This window comes from Tachypleus tridentatus, chromosome 13, assembly GCF_004210375.1.
Source record: "Tachypleus tridentatus isolate NWPU-2018 chromosome 13, ASM421037v1, whole genome shotgun sequence".
Classification (NCBI taxonomy): Eukaryota; Metazoa; Arthropoda; class Merostomata; order Xiphosura; family Limulidae; genus Tachypleus; species Tachypleus tridentatus.
In genome coordinates this window covers 91,595,846-91,621,044 of record NC_134837.1, presented here as the reverse complement: position 1 = coordinate 91,621,044, position 25,199 = coordinate 91,595,846, and the positions used below count along the sequence as shown (strand labels likewise).

The 25,199-nt window shown below is 33.4% G+C and overlaps 1 protein-coding gene across 1 annotated transcript in view; it reads left to right on the top strand.

Moving 5' to 3' along the window:
- LOC143241107 (transient receptor potential cation channel subfamily V member 5-like) overlaps positions 1–25,199 on the top strand; it is a 76,079-nt gene that overhangs the window by 42,833 nt on the left and 8,047 nt on the right. The window contains exons 7-13 of the mRNA XM_076484664.1: positions 3,099–3,180; positions 8,063–8,178; positions 13,180–13,299; positions 16,073–16,183; positions 16,558–16,709; positions 22,072–22,181; positions 25,015–25,118. Coding sequence (XP_076340779.1) covers positions 3,099–3,180; positions 8,063–8,178; positions 13,180–13,299; positions 16,073–16,183; positions 16,558–16,709; positions 22,072–22,181; positions 25,015–25,118 — 795 coding nt within the window. The remainder of the gene's footprint in view (positions 1–3,098; positions 3,181–8,062; positions 8,179–13,179; positions 13,300–16,072; positions 16,184–16,557; positions 16,710–22,071; positions 22,182–25,014; positions 25,119–25,199) is intronic.

The following is a 25,199-nucleotide window of genomic DNA, read 5'->3' as shown; positions in this document are numbered from 1 at the left end:
AAAACATATCATCGTGATTGTGGTTCCACTACAAGGAATTATGACGTCATTCCCACCTGTCATGGCGGCCAGGCAACACCCCTAATAATACTCTCTCTGGTGCCACTTCGTGGAATTATGACGTCATCTTCTTTACCCTTCTCCGACTGCGAGCTTTGTAGCGATACCTCGTAAACGTTATTGTCTCTATGATGTAATTGTCTCCAGCTCCCCTCCCCGAAACAGTCGGGTTAATTACACTGTGCAACAAATTTCAGGTTCAAAAAAAGTACAAGTTAAGTAATACTTGTTTCTGGGTCAAAAAATTGTCCTGATTCTGAATCTGACCTTTATTCCTCTAGATTAGGCACCGTTTTCCTGTACCATGAACCATATGTTTTATAATATACTGCAAAATATCGCGTATTGAACACAACATTGCAAATACTGAAAGTTACAAAAAACAAAACAAAAATTTAGTTGGTATAACAAAACATTTATTGGTTATGAATTAAAAACACACACCTGTCAGTTTAAACAACTTTTGTTCTTCTAAGCCTCTTGTGTGGAGCATGATCTTCTTTTTCTATACCCCAGCAGTAGTCTGCCAACATGCCAGGGTTCCATTTTCCTTTAAATCGTCGCTCCATCACTGAAATATCCTGATGGAATCTCTCGCCATGTTCATCACTCACATCACCACGATTTTCCGCAAAAAAAATCCAAATGAGAGTGGAGCTCATGAACTTTTAGAGACATGTTACATCCAATATCATGATAATGACTCAGCAGATCATTCACAACTTGCACATAGTCTTCTGAACCATGGTTCCCCAGGAAGTTATCACAAACTTTTTTGAATGACTTAAAGATAACCTTCTCTTTTCTCTTGAGATGTGTGATAAAGGTTTCATCAAGTACAATTTTTTGAATTTGGGGACCTATGAAGATACCTTTTTTAATTTTAGCTTGACTCAGGGAAGGGAACTTCTCTGCAAGATATGCAAATATGGAGGATTCCTTGTCCAAGGATTTCACAAATTGCTTAAACAAACCAAGTTTAATATGCAAAGGTGGTAAAAGAATTCTATCACTTTTCACAAGTGGTTTGTGCATGATGTTGTGTTTTCCTTGCTCAATTTCATCTCGGATCGGTCAATCCTTGCGTACATAATGTTCAGTTCTTGCTCTGGAGTTCCATAAGCACAGGAAGCAGCAAATTTTAGTATAGCCAAGCTGAAGGCCAGTAAGCATGGACACAACCTTGAAATCTGCACAAATATGCCAGTTATGGTCATCATACTGTATGCTTGTTAGAATTGCTTTCAGATTTTCATATGATTCTTTCATGGTTGTGCTATAAGCTATGGGAACAGAAGGCAGAGTGTTACCATTGTGTAGCAGAATAGCTTTGATGCTGTCCTTGGATGTATCTATGCAAAGTCACCAGTTGGTGTTATCATATGGTATTTCCAGTTGCTCAAAAAGTTCAGTGATGTCATTACAAAAGCATAAGTCATCCTTCATGGTGAATAATGCAAGCAGATCTTCTGTACGTTTTCTGTACAGTGTTATCTTCACTCCTTCCTCAAGAAGATTACGTTCTTGAAGCCTTGATGCCAGAAACTCACTTTTGTCTTTGGTTAACTAGAGATCCCTGCACAAGTCATTTAGAGCCTCTTGAGAAAATGGTATTGGTTTATTCTCGCTTTCTGGATGATTGGGCTCCACATATTCACCACTGGAATGTTCATTTGCACTGCTGGAACTCTGCATTTCTTGATCTGGAGGTTTGGGCACAGGTAAATTTTCTGAGTGCTCTACTGGGCGCATTGCTGATTGCAAATTTGGGTAAACAATGTTTCTTTTTCTTTGCTGTAGTACAGCCTGTAAAGTCTTGCTGACAGAAATAGCAATCATTAGAATGATCTTTCTGCTCACGCCGAATCATTGGCACACCAAACTTCATGTGAACATTTTTTCCTGCATACCAGGCTCTCAATGTCTTCATACATGTAAGGCAACACACATGAGGAGCCCATGACTTGTCCTGGTCTCCTAAGTCACAAACGAAGTACGTCTTGTACATTTTCTTGATATGGCGTGTAATACTGCGCTTTTCTTTAGCAAAAGTTAATTTCCCACATATGTAACAGAATCTGTTTGGATCATTGTTGCACTGTCTTGCACTCATTGCTGAAAACAAATAAGATCTGAAAGAAAAAAAATAACATTAAACACAAGCTTTGACGTATAAAGTATTAAGTGATAAACTCAATTAAATATAAGCACACAATAATAAACCAGAAAATATGATTTTAAACTGTATTGTGTTATTTATCATATCACATTGTAGGTGTTACTAAGATTGGTCTCTAGCCCTGGGTTGAAAACCATTTTACAATGCGGTAGAGAATTTTATTTAATAATAATGACAAAAAGGATATACAGTGACAATTCTGCAAAAACCATGCCTAATTCAACAAAAAGAAGGTCAGAAATGGATTTCCCATGTCATTTTGCATATAAAAATGACCACAGATCTCTTGTACTTTTTTGAGTGTTGCACAGTGATATTTGTGGCTATAACGTGTAAAATTCCAAGAATGTGACTTTGACGTGTAGAATCCCAATAGTGTAGCTGTATGATGTGTATAGTTCCCAGAATGTGGCTGTATCATATATAGAATCCTAAAAATATTACTTTAACAGTTAAACATAAATTTAAAGCAAGACTTTAACTAAGCAACTTGATTATAAAAGATAGTTTAGTGTCAATGTTGTGACCTTTTCTTCCACATAAGTCTAGTATCTCAACCACATACCTCAATTGATGTGTTTCAGTTTAGGTTTTAAATAAATAAATAAAGGATAAAGTTCAAAAGGTGACTAGATTTCCATGATAATGGATAACTTTTACAGTGGTCAATAAATTCTGGAAGTCCCTGCCTTTTGTCAAGTTTATATTAAAAATGGACTGTTGCCTAACATTAATGCTACACATAAAATCAATGTAATTAATTTTTTCAACACTAGGATTTTTACTGAATGTCTACTAAACGTTTTTCTATTTTGAAATACAGTAATGTAACATGTTCCGGTTATCCTTCTTCTTTCAGGAATTTTGGAGATACAGTAACATAACGTGTTCCGGTTATCCATTAAATGCTCTTGACAGTATTCTTCCTAGCGGGGAAACGAGTAAGTCTGTTTAGCTTTTACTCTTTGATTTAATTTGATGCATAGAACATTTCAACTTAAAATATACAATTTTTGATCTATTTTATCCATTCATACAAAAGTTATAAAATTCGCTTGCTGATAAGAATTGGAATTTGACTGAATTGGGGTTATATACACGTTAGACAGAATTAGTCTTGTAAATGTTGTTGATTTTATGATTTTGTTAGAATAAGAAAAGAACTTAGATTTAAGAGATGAATGAGTTCTAGTTGACTGGCTTTTTAAGAAGGCTTACTGGAAGAAAGAAAATTACCATGGCATATTCATTTATTTTTTATCGAAACAAGCTACCGACAAAAATTGAAGCTAAAAATTAGAAATTAAAGATTAATATTACTAATTTTATGTACCAGTATCGGTGTCATAAGTATTTATAGTGATTAAAATGAATTAATTCAATAGTTGATTAACCTCACTGTTACTGACGTTTTCAGCCCTAATTCCAATTTTAGATAAAATCTAGTTTAAGGGAAGGAAAAGTATAATAAACTCTAGGACCTACTGTAGTAATATATAATACTTTCCAAATTGTGTTCAGGAGGCGTCGCTGGACATCGGATAGGTTTCAAAGTGTCTCGATTCAATTTTACGTAAACTACAATATGTATTTCAGAATGATTACAATTTAGTTACTTTGAGTAGTAGTTGTTTTGGGAGATAAGCCCAGAAACATTTTAGTAGCAAGCAACACTCCATCTTATACTCACCAGTGAGTGCATTGGCCCAGATATAGCGTGATGTTTGTCTAATACTTGGTTATAATTAAATACGATTTTTTGTTTTTACTCTGCCTGTTGCTGAGTGATAAGAGCAGTTTTATCAGTTAGATAATCTCAGTGAAAAATATAATTATCCTTTCGCTTATAATACTGGACCTTTAAATGTCTGTGTTTCCTTATAGCAAAGCTACAACAGGCTATATGCTGTGTCCACGAAGGAGAATCGAACTCCTGATTTTAGCGTTGTAAGTCCATATACTTACCGCTGTACCAGCGGGAGAATGTTTGTCAGAGTCATCTTCAGCTAAGACAGTTTTATTTTAATAACAGGATGGTTGGCCTATGGAATGGGTGACCTTGTGAGGTTGTGGAGACAGTGAGATTAACAGAAATTTATATGCAAAAACGGCTCGTTTGGGTTGAGAAAATATTTTACATAGAAGAGCGAACAACGTTTCGACCTTCTTCGGTCATCGTCAGGTTCACAAAGAAAGAGGTAACTGACCGGAAGCTGACCACATGTTTGAAAGGGGTTGTGTAACTGAGTGTCGGAATGTAGAGGGCGGTATTAGATGTTTGAATATATAATATCATTTATTTTATTATATTAATATAGGTATAAAGGCGTTCCTTTATATTGGTTTATTTTGGGTTTAAGTTGTTGTATAAGTAAGGCTTCTTTAATTTTGAGTTTGTTTATGTTTGTTTCTTTATTTAGTATTTGAGTGTTTTCTATGGTTATGTTGTGTTTATTTGACTTTCAGTGTTCGAAAACGTGTGAAGGTGACTTTTTTGTTCTTTGAATCTGGTTTCCATTTTTCTACTTGTTTCTCCAGTATAGAAGTCGTGGCAGTTATCACATTGTATTTTGTAAATAATGTTGGTGTGGTGTTTGTCAGTGTAGTTTTTACATAGTATAGACCTCAGTTTTGTGCCTGGTTTTTGAATAAATTTGGTATTAACTGGAATGCCATATTTTGTTACTAGTTTTTGCCAAATGTTGGTTATTTGTTTGCTGATGTCAGGAATATATGGTATACAGCAGTATATGGTTTCGTGATTTTTCGATTCGTGAGATATATTTACTTTAGTTGGTTGATTTTGCTTTCTGTCTAGGTGTGTGCGTATAATGTTTTCTACGGTTTGTGGAGGAAACTTATTGATGTTGATGAAGTATTGTTTTATTTTGTCTAATTCATCGTTAATTTTATCTGGTGAGCATAGTTTTATGGTTGTGTTTATTTGGTTTCTTAGTATGTTGAGTTTTTGTTTTGATTCATGTGCTGAGTCCCAAGGAATGTATAGTCCAGTATGGGTGATTTTTCGGTGGATTTCTGTTTTGAATTGTGTGTCGGTTCTTGTAATTTTGAGGTTGAAAAATTGAAAAGATGCAAACAACAGAAAAGACACCAAAACGACAAACCGTTGACCAACCTCATAATTAACAGATCCGACCGACAATTAAACACAAACGAGATACATCTACTTAACAAAGGACTCAACTTCGCAATAGCACCTAGGTACATTCCAACCATAGAAATCAAAACATGTTTAAAAGACCTAGCCAGGAGACTTGTGATACTTTCTACAGAGAACAAAAACAAGGAAACAACCAAAAACAACCAACAGAAAGAAGACAACTTAGATAATTTTATTGACATCCAACAGCCAAACTTCCCAGATAAAATTACAAATTTATATTTTCCAGAAACACCTAAAAACAACATCTTAAACGATTTTTTCAAAGAATTTTCTCACAAAACCGTCAACATAATTTCACAAAACAGAAAACTAAGAAACAACCTTACAAAAAGGGACATTAATTCCATTAAAAACCTAAAACAAAACAAAAACATAAAAAATTCTAAAAGCAGATAAAGGTAACGCTATAGTCATAATGAACACGAATGAATACATCCAAAAAATGAATAACATCCTATCAGACACGAACAAATTTAAACCAATACACACAAATCCAACAAAGACACACGAGACGCAACTGAACAAATTACTACTACAAATGAAAAAAGCCAACACAATTTCACAAACACTTTATTCCTACCTACGTAAAACCAACTCACGCACACCGCAAATATACAGCATCCCCAAACCTCATAAACCAGATTGTCCATTACGACCAATAATGTCCACATATGAATCGTTTAATTATAATCTTGGTAAATACATAGCATGGGCATTCTCCAAATATGTAACATCAGCCAGCTCATTCATCAAAGACTCTTTTAATTTCAAGTCTAATCTAAATCAACTTAATCATAAAGCCTTAATGGCCAGTTTCGATGTTATATCCCTCTTTACAGAAGTTCCAACCACTGAAGCCTGCAAGATAGCCTTAGAACTCTATATCCGAGACCCTAACCCACCTATAGACATTCCCAGTAACCAGTTAGCAACCCTCATAGAATTCACCACGATAAAGACAAACTTCATGTTCAACAACCAAAACTATATACAAACAAATGGCCTAAGCATGGGCAACCCAGTGTCACCAGTTCTAGCCAATATTTTTGTGACACAAGTTGAAACACAAGCAATTAACACAGCATTACATCCACCACTATACTGGTACAGATATGTAGATGACACGGTTGCGAGATTCAAATCTACAGAACACATACTTAATTTTTTCAATCACATTAACTCTATACATCCCAACATTAACTTCACATGTGAACAGGAAGAAAGCAATCAAATATCATTTCTTAACCTCAAAATTACAAATAACCAGCATTTAGCAAACACTAGTAACAAAATATGACATTCCAGTTAATACCAAATTTATTCAAAAACCAGGCACAAAACTGAGGTCTATACTATGTAAAAACTATACTGACAAACACCACACCAACATTATTTACAAAATACAATGTAATAACTGCCACGACTTCTATATTGGAGAAACAAGTAGAAAAATGGAAACCAGATTCAAAGAACATAAAAAGTCACATTCACACGTTTTCGAACACTGCAAATCAAATAAACACAACATAACCATAGAAAACACTCAAATACTAAATAAAGAAACAAACATAAACAAACGCAAAATTAAAGAAGCCTTACTTATACAACAACTTAAACCTAAAATAAACCAATATAAAGGAACGCCTTTATACCTATATTAATATAATAGAATAAATAATATTATATATTCAAATATCTAATACCGCCCTCTACATTCCGACACTCAGTTACACAACCAACCCCTTTCAAACATGTGGTCAGCTTCCGGTCAGTTACCTCTTTCTTTGTGAACCTGACGATGACCGAAGAAGGTCGAAACGTTGTTCGCTCTTTTATGTAAAATATTTTCTCAACCCAAACGAGCCGTTTTTGCATATATATTTCTCAACAAGTGGGTTTCTCGACATCACTGAAGATTAACAGAAAGCTTAATAATTATGTGAATGATAAGGAACGGCTTTAAAACTTTTAAAAATTAAGTTAATAATAATTTTAATTTACTTTAGAGGATGGAACGGGCGAGATGGACTAATAGATCTCATATTGTCCCAAAATGTTTTTTTTTCATTAAACACATTCAACTCTCGTAAATCAATCGTAGTGCGACAGAGAGCGCTGACTTATTTGAGTTAAAATTGTATTCCTTAATGGATAAAAATTCTGAATTTTGAAATAAGATACGAGAAATAAATCCAATGGGATTTTACAGCCAACTCTTGGGCTACTCTTTTACCAACGAACAGTGGGATTGATTGTCTCACTATAACGCCCTCGCGGCTGAAAGGGCGAGCATGTTTGGTGCCACGGGAATTCGAACCCGCGACCCTCTGATTAAGAGTCGTGCGCCTTAACCCACCTGGCCATGCCAGTAAACGTAATCAAGGATCGTAGTGATATTACCATCGGGTTTGAAAACAAAACGTTTCATCATTTTGCTTTGTACGCACTTTAAAAAGATTAATCTTCAGTGTTGATTTAATAGTAGTAACCACACCTTATAATTAACATGCTGTATGAATAAGTGTGACGATAATATAAAATACTTATTATAAAAGTTATAATATTATAAGTTCATTGTTTAAAATAGTTATATTAAAATTATCTTTATATTTTTATATTGTTATTACTGTTTCTTCTAGACTGGAACTCGGCTCTTCTTATAATATTAAATGGTAAAACGACTGAGCATCTCGACATGCTTGATGGTGGTGTCATCCAGCGGTTATTAGAAGAAAAATGGAAAACGTTTGCTAGGGTAAGTAAGACCTGATACTAAAACAGAGTATTTAAAAATATTTTATGCTTGAGTAAAGAAGTACGTTATGCTAATATTGTAATACTTTGGAAAACAACAATCTATAAGTATAAGGAGGAATGTTCTTGGTGGTAGAATGTACTACACATTTCAACAGAACAATCGTTCGTCTTAACAACTGAAGAAAACAGGCCAAAGCTACACGAGGGAAATTTGCGTTAGCCATCTCTAATTTAGCAGTATAAGATTAGAAGGAAGGAAAGCTACTTCATCACCTTCCACCGCTAACTCTTGGGCTACCCATTTAAAAACGAGTTGTGGGATTGACCATCACGTTATAACGCCCCCACAGTTGAAAGGCGAACATGTTTAGTGTGACAGGGATTTGCGCTCGTAAGTCGAGTGCCTTAACCATCTGGCCATGCCGGGCTGTGTGTTGTGTAAAGTAAATTAGTTTTCAAGTGTTTTAAGATATATCTATTTTGAATTTAAATATTTGTTTTTAAATGCATAATCTTTATTTAGAGGTTTATTCTAATTGATCCTATTTCAAGACCCGTTTTGTCCTCAAACAATGTCTCTAGCTTCAATTTTTAAAAAACCGAGTTTTAAAGAAACTATTTTATCATTATTCTTTTATTCAACAACTTATTTTATCAATAAATTGGCCGTATATTTTGTGAGATATGAAAATGGTAGGTGTTCGTGGAGCATTTCAGCATTTTGTTTGCAACCAGCTCAGTATCTCGCATATTATTTCTGGTTTTGTCATTTACTTGTTTTGTTATCACTGTAATTTAAAGGTTAAACAGTTTTGAAACATTCTTTGTTGGAGGACTATCTGAATTAGTTTGATTATTTGTAATTAAACACAAAGCTACACAATGGGCGATCTGTGCTCCTCCCACCACGGGTATCGAAATCCGGTTTCTAGTAGTGTGTGTCCGCAGACATACCGCTATGCCACTGGGAGGCGTCTGCATTAGCCGTTCCTAATTTAGAGAGAAAGGAGCTGTACCAACCCTCGATAATTCTTGGGCTAATTTTTCCAAAGAGAAGTGTGATTGAACTTCACATTATGAAGCAACCACAGCTGAAATAGCGAGCATGTTCGATGACATTTAGAAGCTGATTAATGCCAATGTTTTTGAACTTCAAACTCATAGAGACAGTGAAAACAAAACAAAAGCAGGTTTCTCCACTCTATGGAACTTTGTGCATAATTCTGCATTATTGTAAACCACACGAAACTAAATGTTATGAAAAGTATAAGCTTTTAATAATCGGATACAAATATGAAGGAAGATCATGTGACTTATGTTCCTACAAAGGAACATAGTGATGAAAAATTTATTTTACCGATTTATTCCCCTGCCATAAATCTCCGAACCCTTTCTGATCTTTACTTTGACTACTACTCGTGCTTAAATAGAAAGACTCTACAGGTATTTACTCTAACTTCTTATCGTTTTTGGACAGAGAAAGCCCACTGATCTTTGTTGTGGCTTCTTATCATGTTTTGACAGGAAAACCCTACAGGGGTTTAGTGTGAGATCTTATCGTAACTAAGGAGGCAAACCCGACTGATCTCTACTGTAGGTTCTTATAGTGACTAGACATGAAATCCCTACTGGACTTCACTGTGAATCATTATTGAGACTAGACAGGAAACCCATACTAATCTTTATTGTAAGTTTTAATCGTGTTTGAACAGGAAAAACCCTACTAGTATTTAGTGTGGCTTCTAACTGTATTTTGACAAGAAAAACCTTATTGATCTTTACTGTGGTTTCTGATCTTTTTTGAATAGAAAATTCCTATTTGTCTTTACAGCGAGTTCTAATCGTATTTCAAGAGTCAAACCCCAGTAGTATTTATTGTGACTTCTAAATGTGTTTGGATAGAAAGCCCTTCTGGTCTTAACTAGGATTTCTAAATGTGTTTGAATAGAACATCTTTCTCCTCTTAACTGTGGCTTTTTTATCGTGACCAGGTAGGAAACTCCAACTGAACTTTATTTTCACTTTTAATCTTTATTGAACTGGAAAATTCCAATGGTCTTTACTGTAGCTTATTACTGTGTGTAGACAAAAAATTCATACTGATATTTACTTTGATTTTCAATCATGTTTGAATAGGAAGTCCCTTACAATTTTTACTGTGACTTATAATCGTGTATGGATAAGAACAAATCCTACTGGTCTTTACTGTAATATTTTATTGTGACTAGTCTAAAAGTTCGTACTGATCTTTGTTTTGACTTCTTATCGTGACTACACAGAAAACCCCTACTAATCTCCTAATCAAACAGGAAGCCCCTACTGATTTTCATATTGACTTTTAAAATGTTTTGACAGGAGAACCCTGCTGATCTTCTCTGTAAGCTCTTATTGGAACTATACAGTAAACTCCTACTGATCTTTAGTTGGAGTTCTAATCGTCTTTGGACAAAAAAAGCCCAACTAGTCTTCACACTGAGTTTTTATTGTGACTACACTTGAAGCCTTTATTGAATTATACTTTGACTTCTAATCGTGTTTGATTTTTACTGTGAATTCGTACTATAATTAGTCATGAATCCTCTACTGGTATTTACTGTAACGTCTATTCATTTCTTGGGACAGAAAAAAAACTTCTGATCTTTACTGTTACTTTTTTTTATTATGTTTAGGAACAAAACCCCTACTTATTGTGATTTCTAATCCTATTTGGAGAGGTTAACCATACTGGTATTTACTGCGACTTGTTATTATGACTAGACAGGAAATTCATACTGATCTTCACTGTATCTTTTTAATCATGTATGGACAGGAAGATATCAACTCATCTTTACTGTGACTTTTTTACTACGAGTAAGCAGGAAACCCCTACTAATTTTTTGCGACTTCTAATCATGTTTGAAGAGTAAAACGCTAGTGGTATTTACTGTGACTTCTAAATCTGTGTGGACAAATAAAACCCTACTGGTCTTTAGTGTGACTTGCAATAGATTTTGGAAAGGAAAACCTTATTTGTCTATACTGTGATTCTCCGTCGCACCAAACATGTTCACCCTTTCAGCCGTGGGGGCGTTATAATGTGATGGTCAATCCCACTATTCGTTGGTAAAAGAGTAGCCCAACAGTTGGTGGTGGATGGTGATGACTAGCTGCCTTTCCTCTAGTCTTACACTGCAAAATTAGGGACGGCGAGCGCAGATAGCCCTCGAGTAGCTTTGCGCGAAATTCAAAAATAAACAAACAAACTATACTGTGATTTCTAATCGTGTTTGAACATGAGTAGCCTACTTTCCTTTGTCTCATCATCATTATTATATAGGCAGCCCCTTCTGATCTTTACATTGTCTTCTAATCATGTTTGGACATGAAATGCCTACTGATCTTTATTGCGACTTCTAATATTGTTTGGACAAGAAACCCTACTGGTCTTCGCTGTGTGTTTTTAATATGAATAAACGGGAAACCTCCACTGATATTTATCTTGTCTTTTTAACCGTGTTTGAAGGGGTAAATCCTAGTAGTACTGACTGTGACTTCTTATCGTGACTAGACAGGAAGCCGATACTGATAATTCATTTGATTTCTAACTATGTTTGTATAGGAATCCTCTACTGAACTTTATTGTGACTTCTAAAGGTGTTTAAAAAGAAAACCCCTTCTGATCTTTACTGTAACTTCTAATCTAGACTAGACAGAAAACCCTTACTGATTTGCTCTAACTATTAATAAATGGTCGTTTGGATATATTTTTTTTAGTTTTATTGAGGGTTAGTTACATTTTGGCTTAATAATTTGTGTACGTATGTTGTAGTTTCACAACACACATACACAAATTACTGGCACTTTTAGCACCATTATGTATAATTCACTCGCAGACAGTCCCCTGTCGCTTTAGCTTTCGTATAACGAGACCTGTAAACAACGTAGAACTCTTTGTTTGTTTGTTTTTGAATTTCGCATAAAGCTACTCGAGGGCTATCTGTGCTAGCCGTCCCTAATTTAGCGGTGTAAGACTAGAGGGAAAGCAGCTAGTCATCACCACCCACCGCCAACTCTTGGGCTACTCTTTTACCAACGAATAGTGGGATTGACCGTAACATTATAACGCCCCCACGGCTGAAAGGGCGAGCATGTTTGGCGCGACCGGGATGCGAACCCGCGACCCTCAGATTACGAGTCGCACGCCTCAACACGCTTGGCCATGCCGGGCCCAACGTAAAACTAACGAACACTACATTTCGATAAAGTTAGTATTCAGTATTATTTATTTAAGACGAAATAATCACCCACTTTTATGATAGCAACACCCCTAGTTACTCCCGAGCAAGGCCGTTTTCTTCCAAAGTGAAAGATGTAAAGAAAGAGATCCATTCAGCCAAAAGCGTCATTTTATTGAAATTTGACGTATATTTTGGTACGGGTAATATTATGATAAATATTTTGGTACGGGTAATATTATGATAAAAAGTTCGTTACGGTTGATGTACCTTCACAAAATTCCAAACTCCTTGAAATCAGCATTTTTTTTATAAACGGTTGAAAACGGTTTTTAATATGGGATCACAAAAATAATATGATCATCTAACTGATATTGGAAAAAATATATTTTTATGCGTTTGATATTTCAAAATGTGGTATTGGAACTGAGCGTTTGCGAATTATAGAAGAAGTACTTGTTGAAAGTTGTCGTCTATGACTTTGGTTGCGATCCTTTGCAGAAGCTTTTTGTAAAGAGCAGTGATGTGTAATCATGTTCATCAGCCTGAGTACAATTTATGATGATCATGCTGTTAGAAAAGGTTATGCATCTTATATTTAAATACGTCTTCACACCAAATATATACAATTTTGCAAGTAAAGATAAGCGAAGTTTAACGACTTAGTATTGTAGTTTTCAATAACTTATTTTGTGTACGGCTACCTAAATCATGGTGTCTGATTACTGCTTTTTCTAAAAAACAACATGGATACAATAAAATTATGGTTTTTTATCTGCTTTTAGAGAGAGTTTATAAAGCGTCTTGGCATTACTTTTCTTCACCTCATCGTTCTTAGCATAACAGTATTTCTTCGACCTCCACCAGAAAAGGAGTTAATTGGAGAAGTCGACGCCCACTCTATTGTAAGTGTGATGAAATAAATACATGTTGTAGGAAATCTCTTTAAATAGTTTATTACACGAACCTTTTGAAGATTATTAGAAATATGTGTGTGGTGGTCTGGAAGCAGAGATTAATGTGTTATTTGTTGAGTGAATGGTAGTTTTAATAGTTCTGTGGATGAATGAGTCAATAAAGAGCTAGAATTTACTGCTTTTTTAAGCCAAATTTCTGTGTTTTGTTTGTAAATAAAGAAATTTCTACTTTAAAATTAGAGAAATATTATTATTCTAGACCAAGCAACGTCCTCTTTGAAATAAAATGTCTGTTTTGAGGTAATATACATTTCCGGACAAAAGCACTTGTTATTTGTTTCTAAATTGTAATTTTTTAATAAATCAGCATCTCTGTCAGGACTATGTATCCTTGATTGTAAGTCATAGGATAATTATTTTAGAGTTAACAAACGAGTGCACTAAGTTACATTTTGTCGGTATCTATAGCTGTTTTAGGGTCAATTATGACAGTTTTTATAGTTGTATTAAACTCAGGTTTTACCGGTTTTTATAGCTGTACTAAAGCCACTTTAGTTGGCTTCTATAGCTATATTAAACTTAGTTTTTATTTTGGTTTCTATAGCTGTGTCAAAGTCAAATTTGTCGATTTCTATAGCGTTACTAAAGAGAATATGCTGGTTTCTATAATTGTAACAAACCTAGGACTTGTGGGTCTCTATATCTGTAGTAAAGTAAATTTTGTATTAAACTCAAATTTTATCGGTTTCCATAGTTGTAGTGGAGTCAGTTTGATCGGTTTCTATTGCTGTACTGAAACTAAAACTAGGTTTTACTGGTTTCTATTGCTGTACTAAAACTAAAACTAGGTTTTACTGGTTTCTATAGCTGTAGTCACTTTAATCGGCTTCTACAGCTATACTAAACTTACGTTTTGTTGATTTCCATAGTTGTACTAAAATTAGGTTTTGTCAGTTTCTATAGCTGTACTAACATCAGTTTTGATGGTTTCTATGCTAAGTAACGTCGTAAAGAAGGTTAGTTAAATATTCATTTAGATAATTAAGGAAAGTTAGGTTATGGAAGGAATAATATTTGAAATCACTTTCTGGATCTTATAACATCTATTTCAAAGTTCGTAATTAAATCACTTAATATTTGCATGTGAAGTAATGTGTATTACAAGCTACAATATGTATTTATTGTCAGATATTGCAAGGGCTGGATTATTTACAGTAGTTGTTTGTTACTGGTTGACAATAAATTTTGAAAATAAACAGATGGGACACAATCCATTTGTTTTAAAATAACATATTCAAAATAAATCAAACGTATGTACAAACCTTCGTTATTACACTATTAGTTATCATAGTTGTATTTAAAGCTTTAAATAATCGTCTCCTTTTCATCAAAGTCCACACAAGCGGATTCAATTACTTTAGTAACCCAAGTGGCACAATGGCATGTCTGCAGACTTGCACCAATAAAAACCGAGTTTCGATACCTGTCGTGAGCGGAGCACAGATAGCCCATTGTATAGCTTTGTGCTTAATTCTAAACAAACAAACAAATCAATTACTTTAAAACACCCTTTGACAAAAAGTATACTATTTTCTATCTCTGTCATTAAAATACCAGCTGTGAAACTCGTTTCGAAATCATCTGTTACGGCTAAACTGACACAAACTTAATTTAACCTTTACTTTCACTTTCACAAACTAACTTTCTTCAACTAACGTTGTCGAATATATATATATTGCCCAATTGAGACCTAGAACTTCCTATAAACTTACGAGAAGTTTTGAAGTAACAATACTCACTTAAAGCAACAAGAATTATCCATTATTCAGAAGGGTCTGGTAATATGACGTCAATTCCCAAAAATTAAAATATTTCCGTTTAACACTTGTACAATACAAACTAAATAATACTATTGTATTAAACTCAAAATGAGTAGTCGTGTATATTTAACTATAAGTTCCTCTTCAAGAAAAATATTGTAAATATTTTTGCGCTATATTCTTTTACTTTCATGATAAGTTGCACGGATTTGACTCTAGGGTAGGTAATCCAACACTCACTATACTTTTAAAGTTCATGGTACCGCCTGCCATTAAAATTGTATTGGGCAGATAGTAATCGAATTATTCTATATGGATAAATGGATTTTGGCTTTTATGACTCCTCCTATTTCAAAAAATCAAGCGTGATGTGATACACCCACACTGGATTTTATGTAGGTTAGATAATCAAATGTAATAAAAGTAATTTTAATGTATTATATAAGGATGAAGGACCAGAGGTAAATTCATGATGTTAACCTAAAGACGACCTAGGAAGGTCGAAACGTTGTTCTCTGCTTTATTAGTAAAAGTGTCAATATACATACCAGCAGTTCCAGAGGCAAATATTTATTAATAGGTGGCATGATTTGTTTAAAGTTAAATTGTATATAAATTTGTGATTTTTAGAATAATATTTACGTTGCACCACATGTAAAATGTTGCATTTCTGATGATGACGAAGTAAGATGTCGATGTAGAGTGTGAGACTGTTCTCAGTCTCAGAATAGCTTATTTTGTATTACATTTTGAGACTGGTGGCAGTCCCCATTTTAAATATTAATTGTGTACTATTAAACGTTGGCTTTATTTTTGTATTAAATCAGTGTGAATACTCACAAAAATGTCGTTCTAATTTTAATGGGTTGCGTAAAGTTAAATTCTCAATTTTGGTTTTCTTTGAGGATTCTAATTTGTATTTAATTTTCTTATGTACACAGTGCCGCTATGTTGCAGAATTAGGAACCTGTTTCGCCGCTTTTAGTTTTCTTGTCTTCCAACAGGGCGAGGAGATCAAAGCACAAGGTCTTTTAGGCTTCCTTTTTAGTTTGGTAAGTTTGTATAAGGAATAAAAAAATGTGTTTTCTTTTCGTTACCTTACACTTTTCGAACGTTATTTACAGTTTACAGCAAATATTCAACAGTCACACGTGTAAATGTAAGGAACAATTGAGACTGTTTAGACTTGCACTTTGATCAGATATTAATTATGGACTGATTTTAACAAATATTTTCCATATATAAAGCAATAGGACACCACAAGTCGGAAATTTAAATTGGATAATAGATTAAATAAATACTTTCCTTATTATCAGGTTTAAATTTTATTAAATGGCTTATTTTTTATCATTTGGGAATGTGATTCAATAAATAGTTTATCCTCATTAAGTGATAACGTGATTTCTCTTCTAAAATTTTATTTTAGAGTAGTAACCCTGCTAAAGGCATCTATCTTTTTGCCAATATTTTGGTTATACTGTGCGTGCCCTGTCGCATAGCAGGCCAGAGACGAGTCGAAGATATTCTACTAACTATAGCAATTCCTTGTTCATGGGTTTTCCTCGTTTTCTTCGCTGGGTAAGAAACTCTCTTGAATTTGTTAAAATAAGAATAAATTACTATTATTTTTAAATATATTTATGCACCGAATTTTGAATATCAACTAATTCATTGTCAGTTTTTGTGTGGAAATATGTCGTTACTACTCTTTTTTTCTTTTTCTGGCTTGTGACAGATGTTTCGAGATCCAGGAGAGCATTCCTTCAGATCTCCGTTGAACAAGTTGCCAACTTGTGACAAAAAGAAGCGGAAACATTTAAACATTGTCCAAGTTGACTATTCTGCCTTAAATATTTGTTAAAGAAAGATGAGCTGGTTCTTCAACTTTTCTTTTCTTTTCCTCACATCTCTTTGTTCCTGAGAACAGACTGCTTCATACAATGTTTACCGTTGGGTGTGGTAACCTCATCCACGTTCACTGTAGTATAAAAAATTAACGGTTTTCTCTTCTTTGGCTAAAGGTTGAGTGTTCATACTAAAATATATTATGATTTCAATATAAAGAATTAGGTTTATTTTCTTTTGGCTAAGGTTTAGTGTTCATACTTAAATATATTATCTTTTAAATATAAGGAATTTTTTTTTCCCTTTGGCTAAGAATTGGGTGTTCATACTTAGATATATTATCATCTCAATATAGGGAATTAAAGGTTTTTTTTCCCCTTTGGCTAAGAATTAGGTGTTCATACTTAAATATATTATCATTCCAATATAAAGAATTAAAGGTTTTATCTTTCCTTTGGCTAAGGATTGGGTGTTCATACTTAGGTATGCTATCAATTTGTTCATTGCTAAGTTTTTATTTTTCAAACGTAAATATATTATTATAACAGTGGTCTTTGGAAAGACTAGTGTGAATTATTTGGTGAAAATAATCCAACGTCTAATCCAGTACTTCCGAATAAAATGGGTTAATGATATGAGAAGCAAGTTGAATGAGGTGAATGAGAAGGATTAATTATACAACGAATTTCAGAGCAAAAAAGTCATTGATCATTATTATTTATTCTAGTTGTATTTTGATAAATTAATTTACTTTTAGTTTATTTTACACAATATTCATCCCAGTTGTATTTTGATGTATATTTAATTCATAATAACGTTTTTAAAATTTTTATCTAGTATTTTTTCAAGTTCAAGTGAATTAGCTATTATGAAATATTTATAGGTGTGAATGACATTGGAAAATGTTGAGAAGCACTGTTCTAGTCCATGTAACGATGAAAAATTACTTTATTTTCTACAATACGATACTACAAACTATTACATTTCGTAAGTTTGTCAAAACCTATGTTTCAAATGTCTCAAATTTCTCGCATCTCTTTCGTCTGAGCAGTTACCAATTGGGTTTTTGAACCACATCAGTTCTCCGCCATTTTTAAAAGATGCCAAATCTTGGACTATACTTTAGATTGATCATCTTTTGTATCCTGTGCTTTTATCTTCTTAGAATCTCTGCTCTCTTCATTGAAACACAATAGTTAGAGATAATATGTCAGAAGTTGCATGATTCCATTCAGGGAAATTTACGATGTTAAAGGCGTATTTCTGGAGGGTTTTTTTTTGGAGACGTCTTGTTACTTGGCATTTTGGATTACAAAAATTCACAAAATCACTTCAAAGCTGTATGATCTGTCCACACCATAAAATTTTGCCCACATAAATGAAGATGGAAGTAATTTAGTAACACCTTTAAAATTGTACAATACATCTTTTATATAGCAGTAATTAACTTTGTATCTAAACAAACATATGTTTCTTTCCATGTTTTACTTGTTACAAATCTACTCCCACTGTAAATTCACTTGCATCTGTGTCTAAAATGAATGGGACTTCTAAAGGTGGGCATAACAATACAAGAGAAGCCAATTCCTTCGTCAGACTGTTGAATCTATTCACAATCAGCACTCCAACAAACCTCGTTTCGTTTCTCAAGTAGTTTGTTAAGAGGACAAGCTATGTCAATGAAATATTTTAAGGAATGATGATATTAAGAGTGCAGTTCGAGAAATCCTCTTGCTTTATGTGTGGGTACTTTGGTGTTAGCCAGTTCAAGATCAAGTCATTTTTCGATTAATCTGTAGATACTCCTCTGCTGACCATGTTGATGAAACAATACACTCTTCTTGGAACTAAGCTAACGTTCTCTTTCCTCAATCATTCCAGACTCCTCCTTAGCCTTTTATAAACATTGCCAAATATCTTTTAATGTGTGATTATACATACCACGCAGATAGGTACGATATTACAGGATAGTTCATACATAGCACGCTCCATCAGTTCTTGATTAAGCATTCAAGGCTAAATCAACCCTTTGCAATGATAGGCATTCTTCTTTAAAACTGCATTTACCTTTCAATAGTCTTTGTGGATACATCCTTCTTCAGACGCATTAAAAATGATGTCCAAGAACATAATGTGTATGGTATGTATAATGTGTGATTATACATACCACGCAGATAGGTACGACATTACAGGATAGTTCATACATAGCACGCTCCATCAGTTCTTGATTAAGCATTCAAGGCTAAGTCAACCCTTTGCAATGATAGGTATTCTTCTTTAAAACTGCATTTACCTTTCAATAGTCTTTATGGATACATCCTTCTTCAGACGCATTAAAAATGATGTCCAAGAACTAGCAATCAGTTATATCACTTCTTGATTCTTCATGGCTTCTATTTTTTGTAAGTTTTTTGATATATTTTGCAAGTGCAATTCCTATAGCCAAATGATATATTGGGGCTTCATCTCCAATACAAATCTTGTGAAATATCTTACTGGTCCATCTTAAGTCTTGAAAACCACTGGAAAAGATGTCTTGATGTCCATTCTTATGTAACAATTAGTACTCATCATTTTTAAGACTTCCATAGTTCTGATCATACAATTATTGTAAGTGAGGTGGTAAGCTGTCGTAATTTGAGAGTCTGACATCAAACTTCCTGCATCTTTCCTTAAAAGTGATTACTTCCGACGTTTTTTGCTGTAAAAATACTACCTGTACATCCTCATTTCTTGTAATTTCTCATTCAAATTTGACCCAAATCTTAAAGTTTTTGTGTTCCTGTAAATTTGTTTTGAACAAGTTTTGGTATAAATACTTTATTCCTTCGCAATGTAATCACTACTCTTCGTGTTGTCACTGGAAGTTCAACCTCTGGTGTATTAATTGCATAGGGATTTCTTGATTATAAACTGTGAAGTTATTTGAAGCTGGCCTAACCTTACACTCATCTTTTCACATGACGTCAGTCCGCATTTTACACTTTTCTGCAAGGTCATGAAGCATAGGGAACTATCCTATATTAAGGCTAACTTCTAACTTTCCTCTTTCTGCAACTTTATGTCCAGTTGCTGTTTGCATCAATACTTCTTATTTCATCGTGCAAGGAAGCACTTTATCACCTTTCATTACCAAATCAAATTTAACTATCGTAGCTGTAGAACCAATATCAATCAACATATTACAATGTTTCCCTTCAATAAACCCGTGGACTTGTGGACTTTTTTTAAAATAGTGGACGTATCTCATTTGTGGCAGATGAACCTTGCTCTGTACGTCCAGCTAGTTCTTGCCTGCAGTTCTTACTAGCATACCTTTTCAGGTTACACTTGAAGCACCTACTGTCTTGTGCTTTATTCCTTCAATTCTGTATAACTGGTTATCTAACTAATCCTTCAAGTTCTTTTAAATATTTCTCAGTTGGAGGCGATCTTTCAGTGTATTCGTTCTGATAAGTTAAATGATAATTTGTATTTAGAAGTTAAATAAATACCTATTTGTGTTCTTAATTGATTTTTGTTCCATCGCCAGCTGCAGATCTTCCTTTAAAGGTGTACAGATACTTTTCTTCAGTCTAATTCTAATATCCTTATTTGGTATGGCATCTATAAATTACTCACGTGCCAATAAATCTACCATTTCACAAAAAGAGTGAGTAAGATAATACAAAATGCCTATCGAAATGTTATGCAAGTTTTGCTAAGAACTTTTCTTTCCCCTGTACCCTGTTCTGGAACTTTGTTCTAAAATTCTTCCTGCTGCGACTCTCGAACATATTCGATAAGGTGGCTACCAATACTTGAAAGTTGTTACGGTTCTCAATTTAAAGGCAACTTGATGGTGTAAAAACTGTTTCATATTGATAGGCAACAAGATTGGTAGTATTTTAGTCACTTTTATTAATAGATGTAAACTAGATAAATTCTTTTTCATATTTTATAGTATACAGTGTTTTGTGTTAAAACTCATTAGCCCATGTAGAAAAAGGTGTGAGTGGTTTAAACTTTACATTCAATAATTCGTTTTCCAGATATTTTATTCTGTTACTGTTCTTTTCAATTTTATCATTACAGCCTTTTTTTACTTCAGTCTTATTGCTGTATTATAATTGTACCTCTTAGTAGTTTTACTGATTTTCTTTTTAATAACATTTATTTCTATTTTTAATTATTCTCTTAATAATACGTCAATTTTTCGTTTTCTGCCTCTTCTCATTTTCTATCAATTTCTTGATCTTCTTTACATTTTTTGGCTTTTTCTTCCTGATCTTTTCTTAATGATTTAATCTCAAATAATGCTTTAAATTTACAACTTATGCTCGTAGTAACCATCTCCGACAGTTGAATTTCTATTTCAAGCATATTCAAAGTTCTATTTTAACCAAAATAACCCAGTTTTGTACATCAAATGCCGTAACTTTGATCTTTCGTAGGAGGGTTATTTTGAAATATCAGTTCAAATAACAATAATAAATTACTTTATTTCTTCCTGTAACATTTCTTCAAACTTGAAAACTGGTGTAAGTTGTTGTAGGCTTACGTTTCAAATGATGTCAAGTGATGTAACCAACTCAATTTACTTCTAGAAAGTAACTGCTATAATTAATACTAACCAGATCACTCTCTTATCTATATCATATATGTAATTTAATTTCGAAAAACCTAGAAAATATTGTGTAAAATTTTAAAAGTTCTCAACGTGTTCTAGGCCGATTGTATTAAGTTTTCTACACTTAACATTTTTGTTAAGACCCACACTTTACTCAAGCAAATATTTAAGTTACAGCATTAACAATGTGGTTTACGACTAAGGATTGACTGCTTATACTTAGATATAATATAATTTTAACAGAAAACAATTAAAGGCCTTTTTTTATGATTAATAATTAATTGGTGATCATTTCAGAATAAAGAATTAACTGCCTTTCTTTATTTTCATTGTTCATACTTAATATACAGTTAGCAAACAATAATTATAAAATATATTTTGAATACTTTTTCTTTCTTCTAAAAACAACGTGGCTCTTAGTAATTTGATTATACAAATTAATATTTTTGTGTGAAATAGGTTTAACTAGTTCTTATTATTTTACAGTGCAGTAAAGTTAACTGGACCTTTTGTTACTATGATCTACAACATGCTAGTAGGAGATATCGTCCGCTTTTGTATAATTTATGTAGTGTTTCTTCTTGCCTTTACTCAAGGTAAGGGTAACTTAAAACATCAAACGTATTTGGAAAAGTATTTAAAGTATTCTTTAAATATATAAAGTAATACTCATGAAAGTAAAGCAAACTAATGTTTTATACACATTATTGAGATATATTCTTCTTTTCTATTGCTCTCTCTATTGCTACGTTTTACAATTTCAAATAGCCTGAAACTAATTTAAACGATAATTTATATTTAAAGTTAAATAAATGCCTATATGTGTTCTATTTATGATATTTGCCAATATTTTCTTTGTTGAATACAAATATATTTTAATATACAAACAATAATACAATTTACAATAATGGCTATTACAAATAAGGATCTATGTACAAAAGTTTTACAAACTTACAAACAATATCAAGCCTATTTAGTCTGGGACTTCCTTGATGTCTTATCGAGGATTCACGATCAGCGAATTAATTTCGAGTTGATGTAGATACAATTCACTTAAGAGAGAGATAACTACCTCTGTGTTTTTCGCTGATCATACGTCGAGTTTTCACCGCTGAAGTTAATTGGTTTGCAATGTTCAAAATATATGTGTTCCTGGTCAAATATGTGAAGTTCTATGTTAACAAGCGATAATCACAATTATAGCTTCCAAGGTTTTTAGTATACCAACTATAGCAAACCAGTAATATATAGTAGAGATTTACAGATATAATGTTCAGTTAGTTGTACACGAACAAGGGCATTGCCCGAAATATATCGACAATAATATATGTATTAATACATATGGTGGCATGACCTACAACATGTTTTCTTTTTCACTTTTAACAGCTGCTACGCGTAATTTCCTACGCAATAATATATATTGCCTCGTGACCCGTTGCCTTGGTTACATTTATAGGCGTCAGAAGAGTTTCTAGAAATTTCAGTCTGCACATTAATACAGTGTTTACAAACACACATATATTGTTGATTCTTACTCGAGAATCTTCTGCAATTTTAGTGAATAGGCTGGAATTTCACAATAGAGGCTTAACAGTATAATTTATGTACATTTCTAAATATAAACATAACTTAAATAAAGATCGGTATTAAAATAGATACATAATAATAAAAATGTCACACTGTAAATAAAACTAATCAGTCTTGTTCTAAAACAAATTAGTAAATAATTAGACACAAGTGACTATATAGGCTACTAACTATCACAAAGATTCAGTTTGTAGATATTTAGAAATATTATGTATGGTAATTATATTGGGTAGCGCTTCCCATACTGTGTGCCACGGACGTTTTGAGATTATTAAGTTAATTTTATTTAATAATGTAAATGTATTATGAATTTAATAATTTTCTTTTAAATTTATATTCTTCTTGATACACAATATGCTGATCATTTCTACCTTTCTTAGTCAAGGGAGGCGCCACTAGACATGCCATACGGACTTGTAGAAAATATATGAATGGTGAATGTAGAGTCTATTAAACTTGACAAAGACACGAGTTGTGTATGTTTAGAAAATGTGCAAGAGTTTCGGAACATGGTTAGGAATGATTTAACCATACTAGATCAATTTAATTGAAATAGGAATTGAAACTTGCTTTACTCCATCATTCTAATAATAACAATATCTTATTATAGTCAGCTATGACTAATATCAAGTTTAATCAAAATTAATAGGCGTGTACAACACTTCTAAAAGCTAGGTCTAGAGGCCTGGCATGGCCAAGCGCGTAAGGCGTGCGACTCGTAATCCGAGGGTCGCGGGTTCGTGCCCGCGTCGCGCTAAACATGTTCGCCCTCCCAGCCGTGGGGGCGTATAATGTGACGGTCAATCCCACTATTCGTTGGTAAAAGAGTAGCCCAAGAGTTGGCGGTGGGTGGTGATGACTAGCTGCCTTCCCTCTAGTCTTACACTGCTAAATTAGGGACGGCTAGCACAGATAGCCCTCGAGTAGCTTTGTGCGAAATTCCAAAACAAACCAAACAAGCTAGGTCTAATGTGATGTTGTACTAAACATAGTATGTGTATGTAACAGTGCTAAAAGCTAGGTCTAATGTGATGTTGTACTAAACATAGTATGTGTATGTGACAGTGCTAAAAGCTAGGTCTAATGTGATGTTGTACTAAACATAGTATGTGTATGTGACAGTGCTAAAAGCTAGGTCTAATGTGATGTTGTACTAAACATAGTATGTGTATGTGACAGTGCTAAAAGCTAGATCTGATGTGATGTCGTACTAAACATAGTATGTTTATGTAACAGTGCTAAAAGCTACGTCTAATGTGATGTTGTACTAAACATAGTATGTGTATGTGACAGTGCTAAAAGCTAGGTTTAATGCGGTGTTATGTTAAACATATTAACTGAATATGGCACTGTTAAGATCAAGGACCAATGTGATATTGTGTTATACATAGTAGTTGTATATGACACTGTTTAAAGCTAGGTCTAATGCAGTTTTGCTAAACATATCATCTGAGTATGACGCTGTAAAAAGCTAGGACTAATGTGATGATAATTATATGTCACATTGTTAAAAATGTTTATCTTACAATGTTGTTAAACGATCACATACATATATGCACAAAATAAAGCATAATTAGACGATTTATAAATGGTCACTTTCTCATATTTGTAATGTGCTGTATTTCAACTGCCACGATTGAGTTGACACCTTCTTTAATTAAAAAGAAGTTACAGTAATATTTTATATGCCTTGCAACATACTCTACTCGGTAAATTAGATAATTACAGCATTTTATATTCTTTTATCGTCCTGGGATACTGTATCTTTAATATATTCCCAAATATAAGTTTTGTGAGTTGAATATCTTTTCACTATGTGTATTGTTGTTCTTTCGTGTGTAGCATTCTACTTCCTATTTAAGGGACATTCAGGAAAAACGAAAAAATTTGAAACCTATCCTCGCACATGGATGACATTGTTTCACATGACTTTAGGGTTTTATGAGGTGCGTATAACCTTTTCGCTTTTGAATATTAAACGCTTGATAAACACTATTTATTTTGTTCATGTGTAAACGATAGTATTT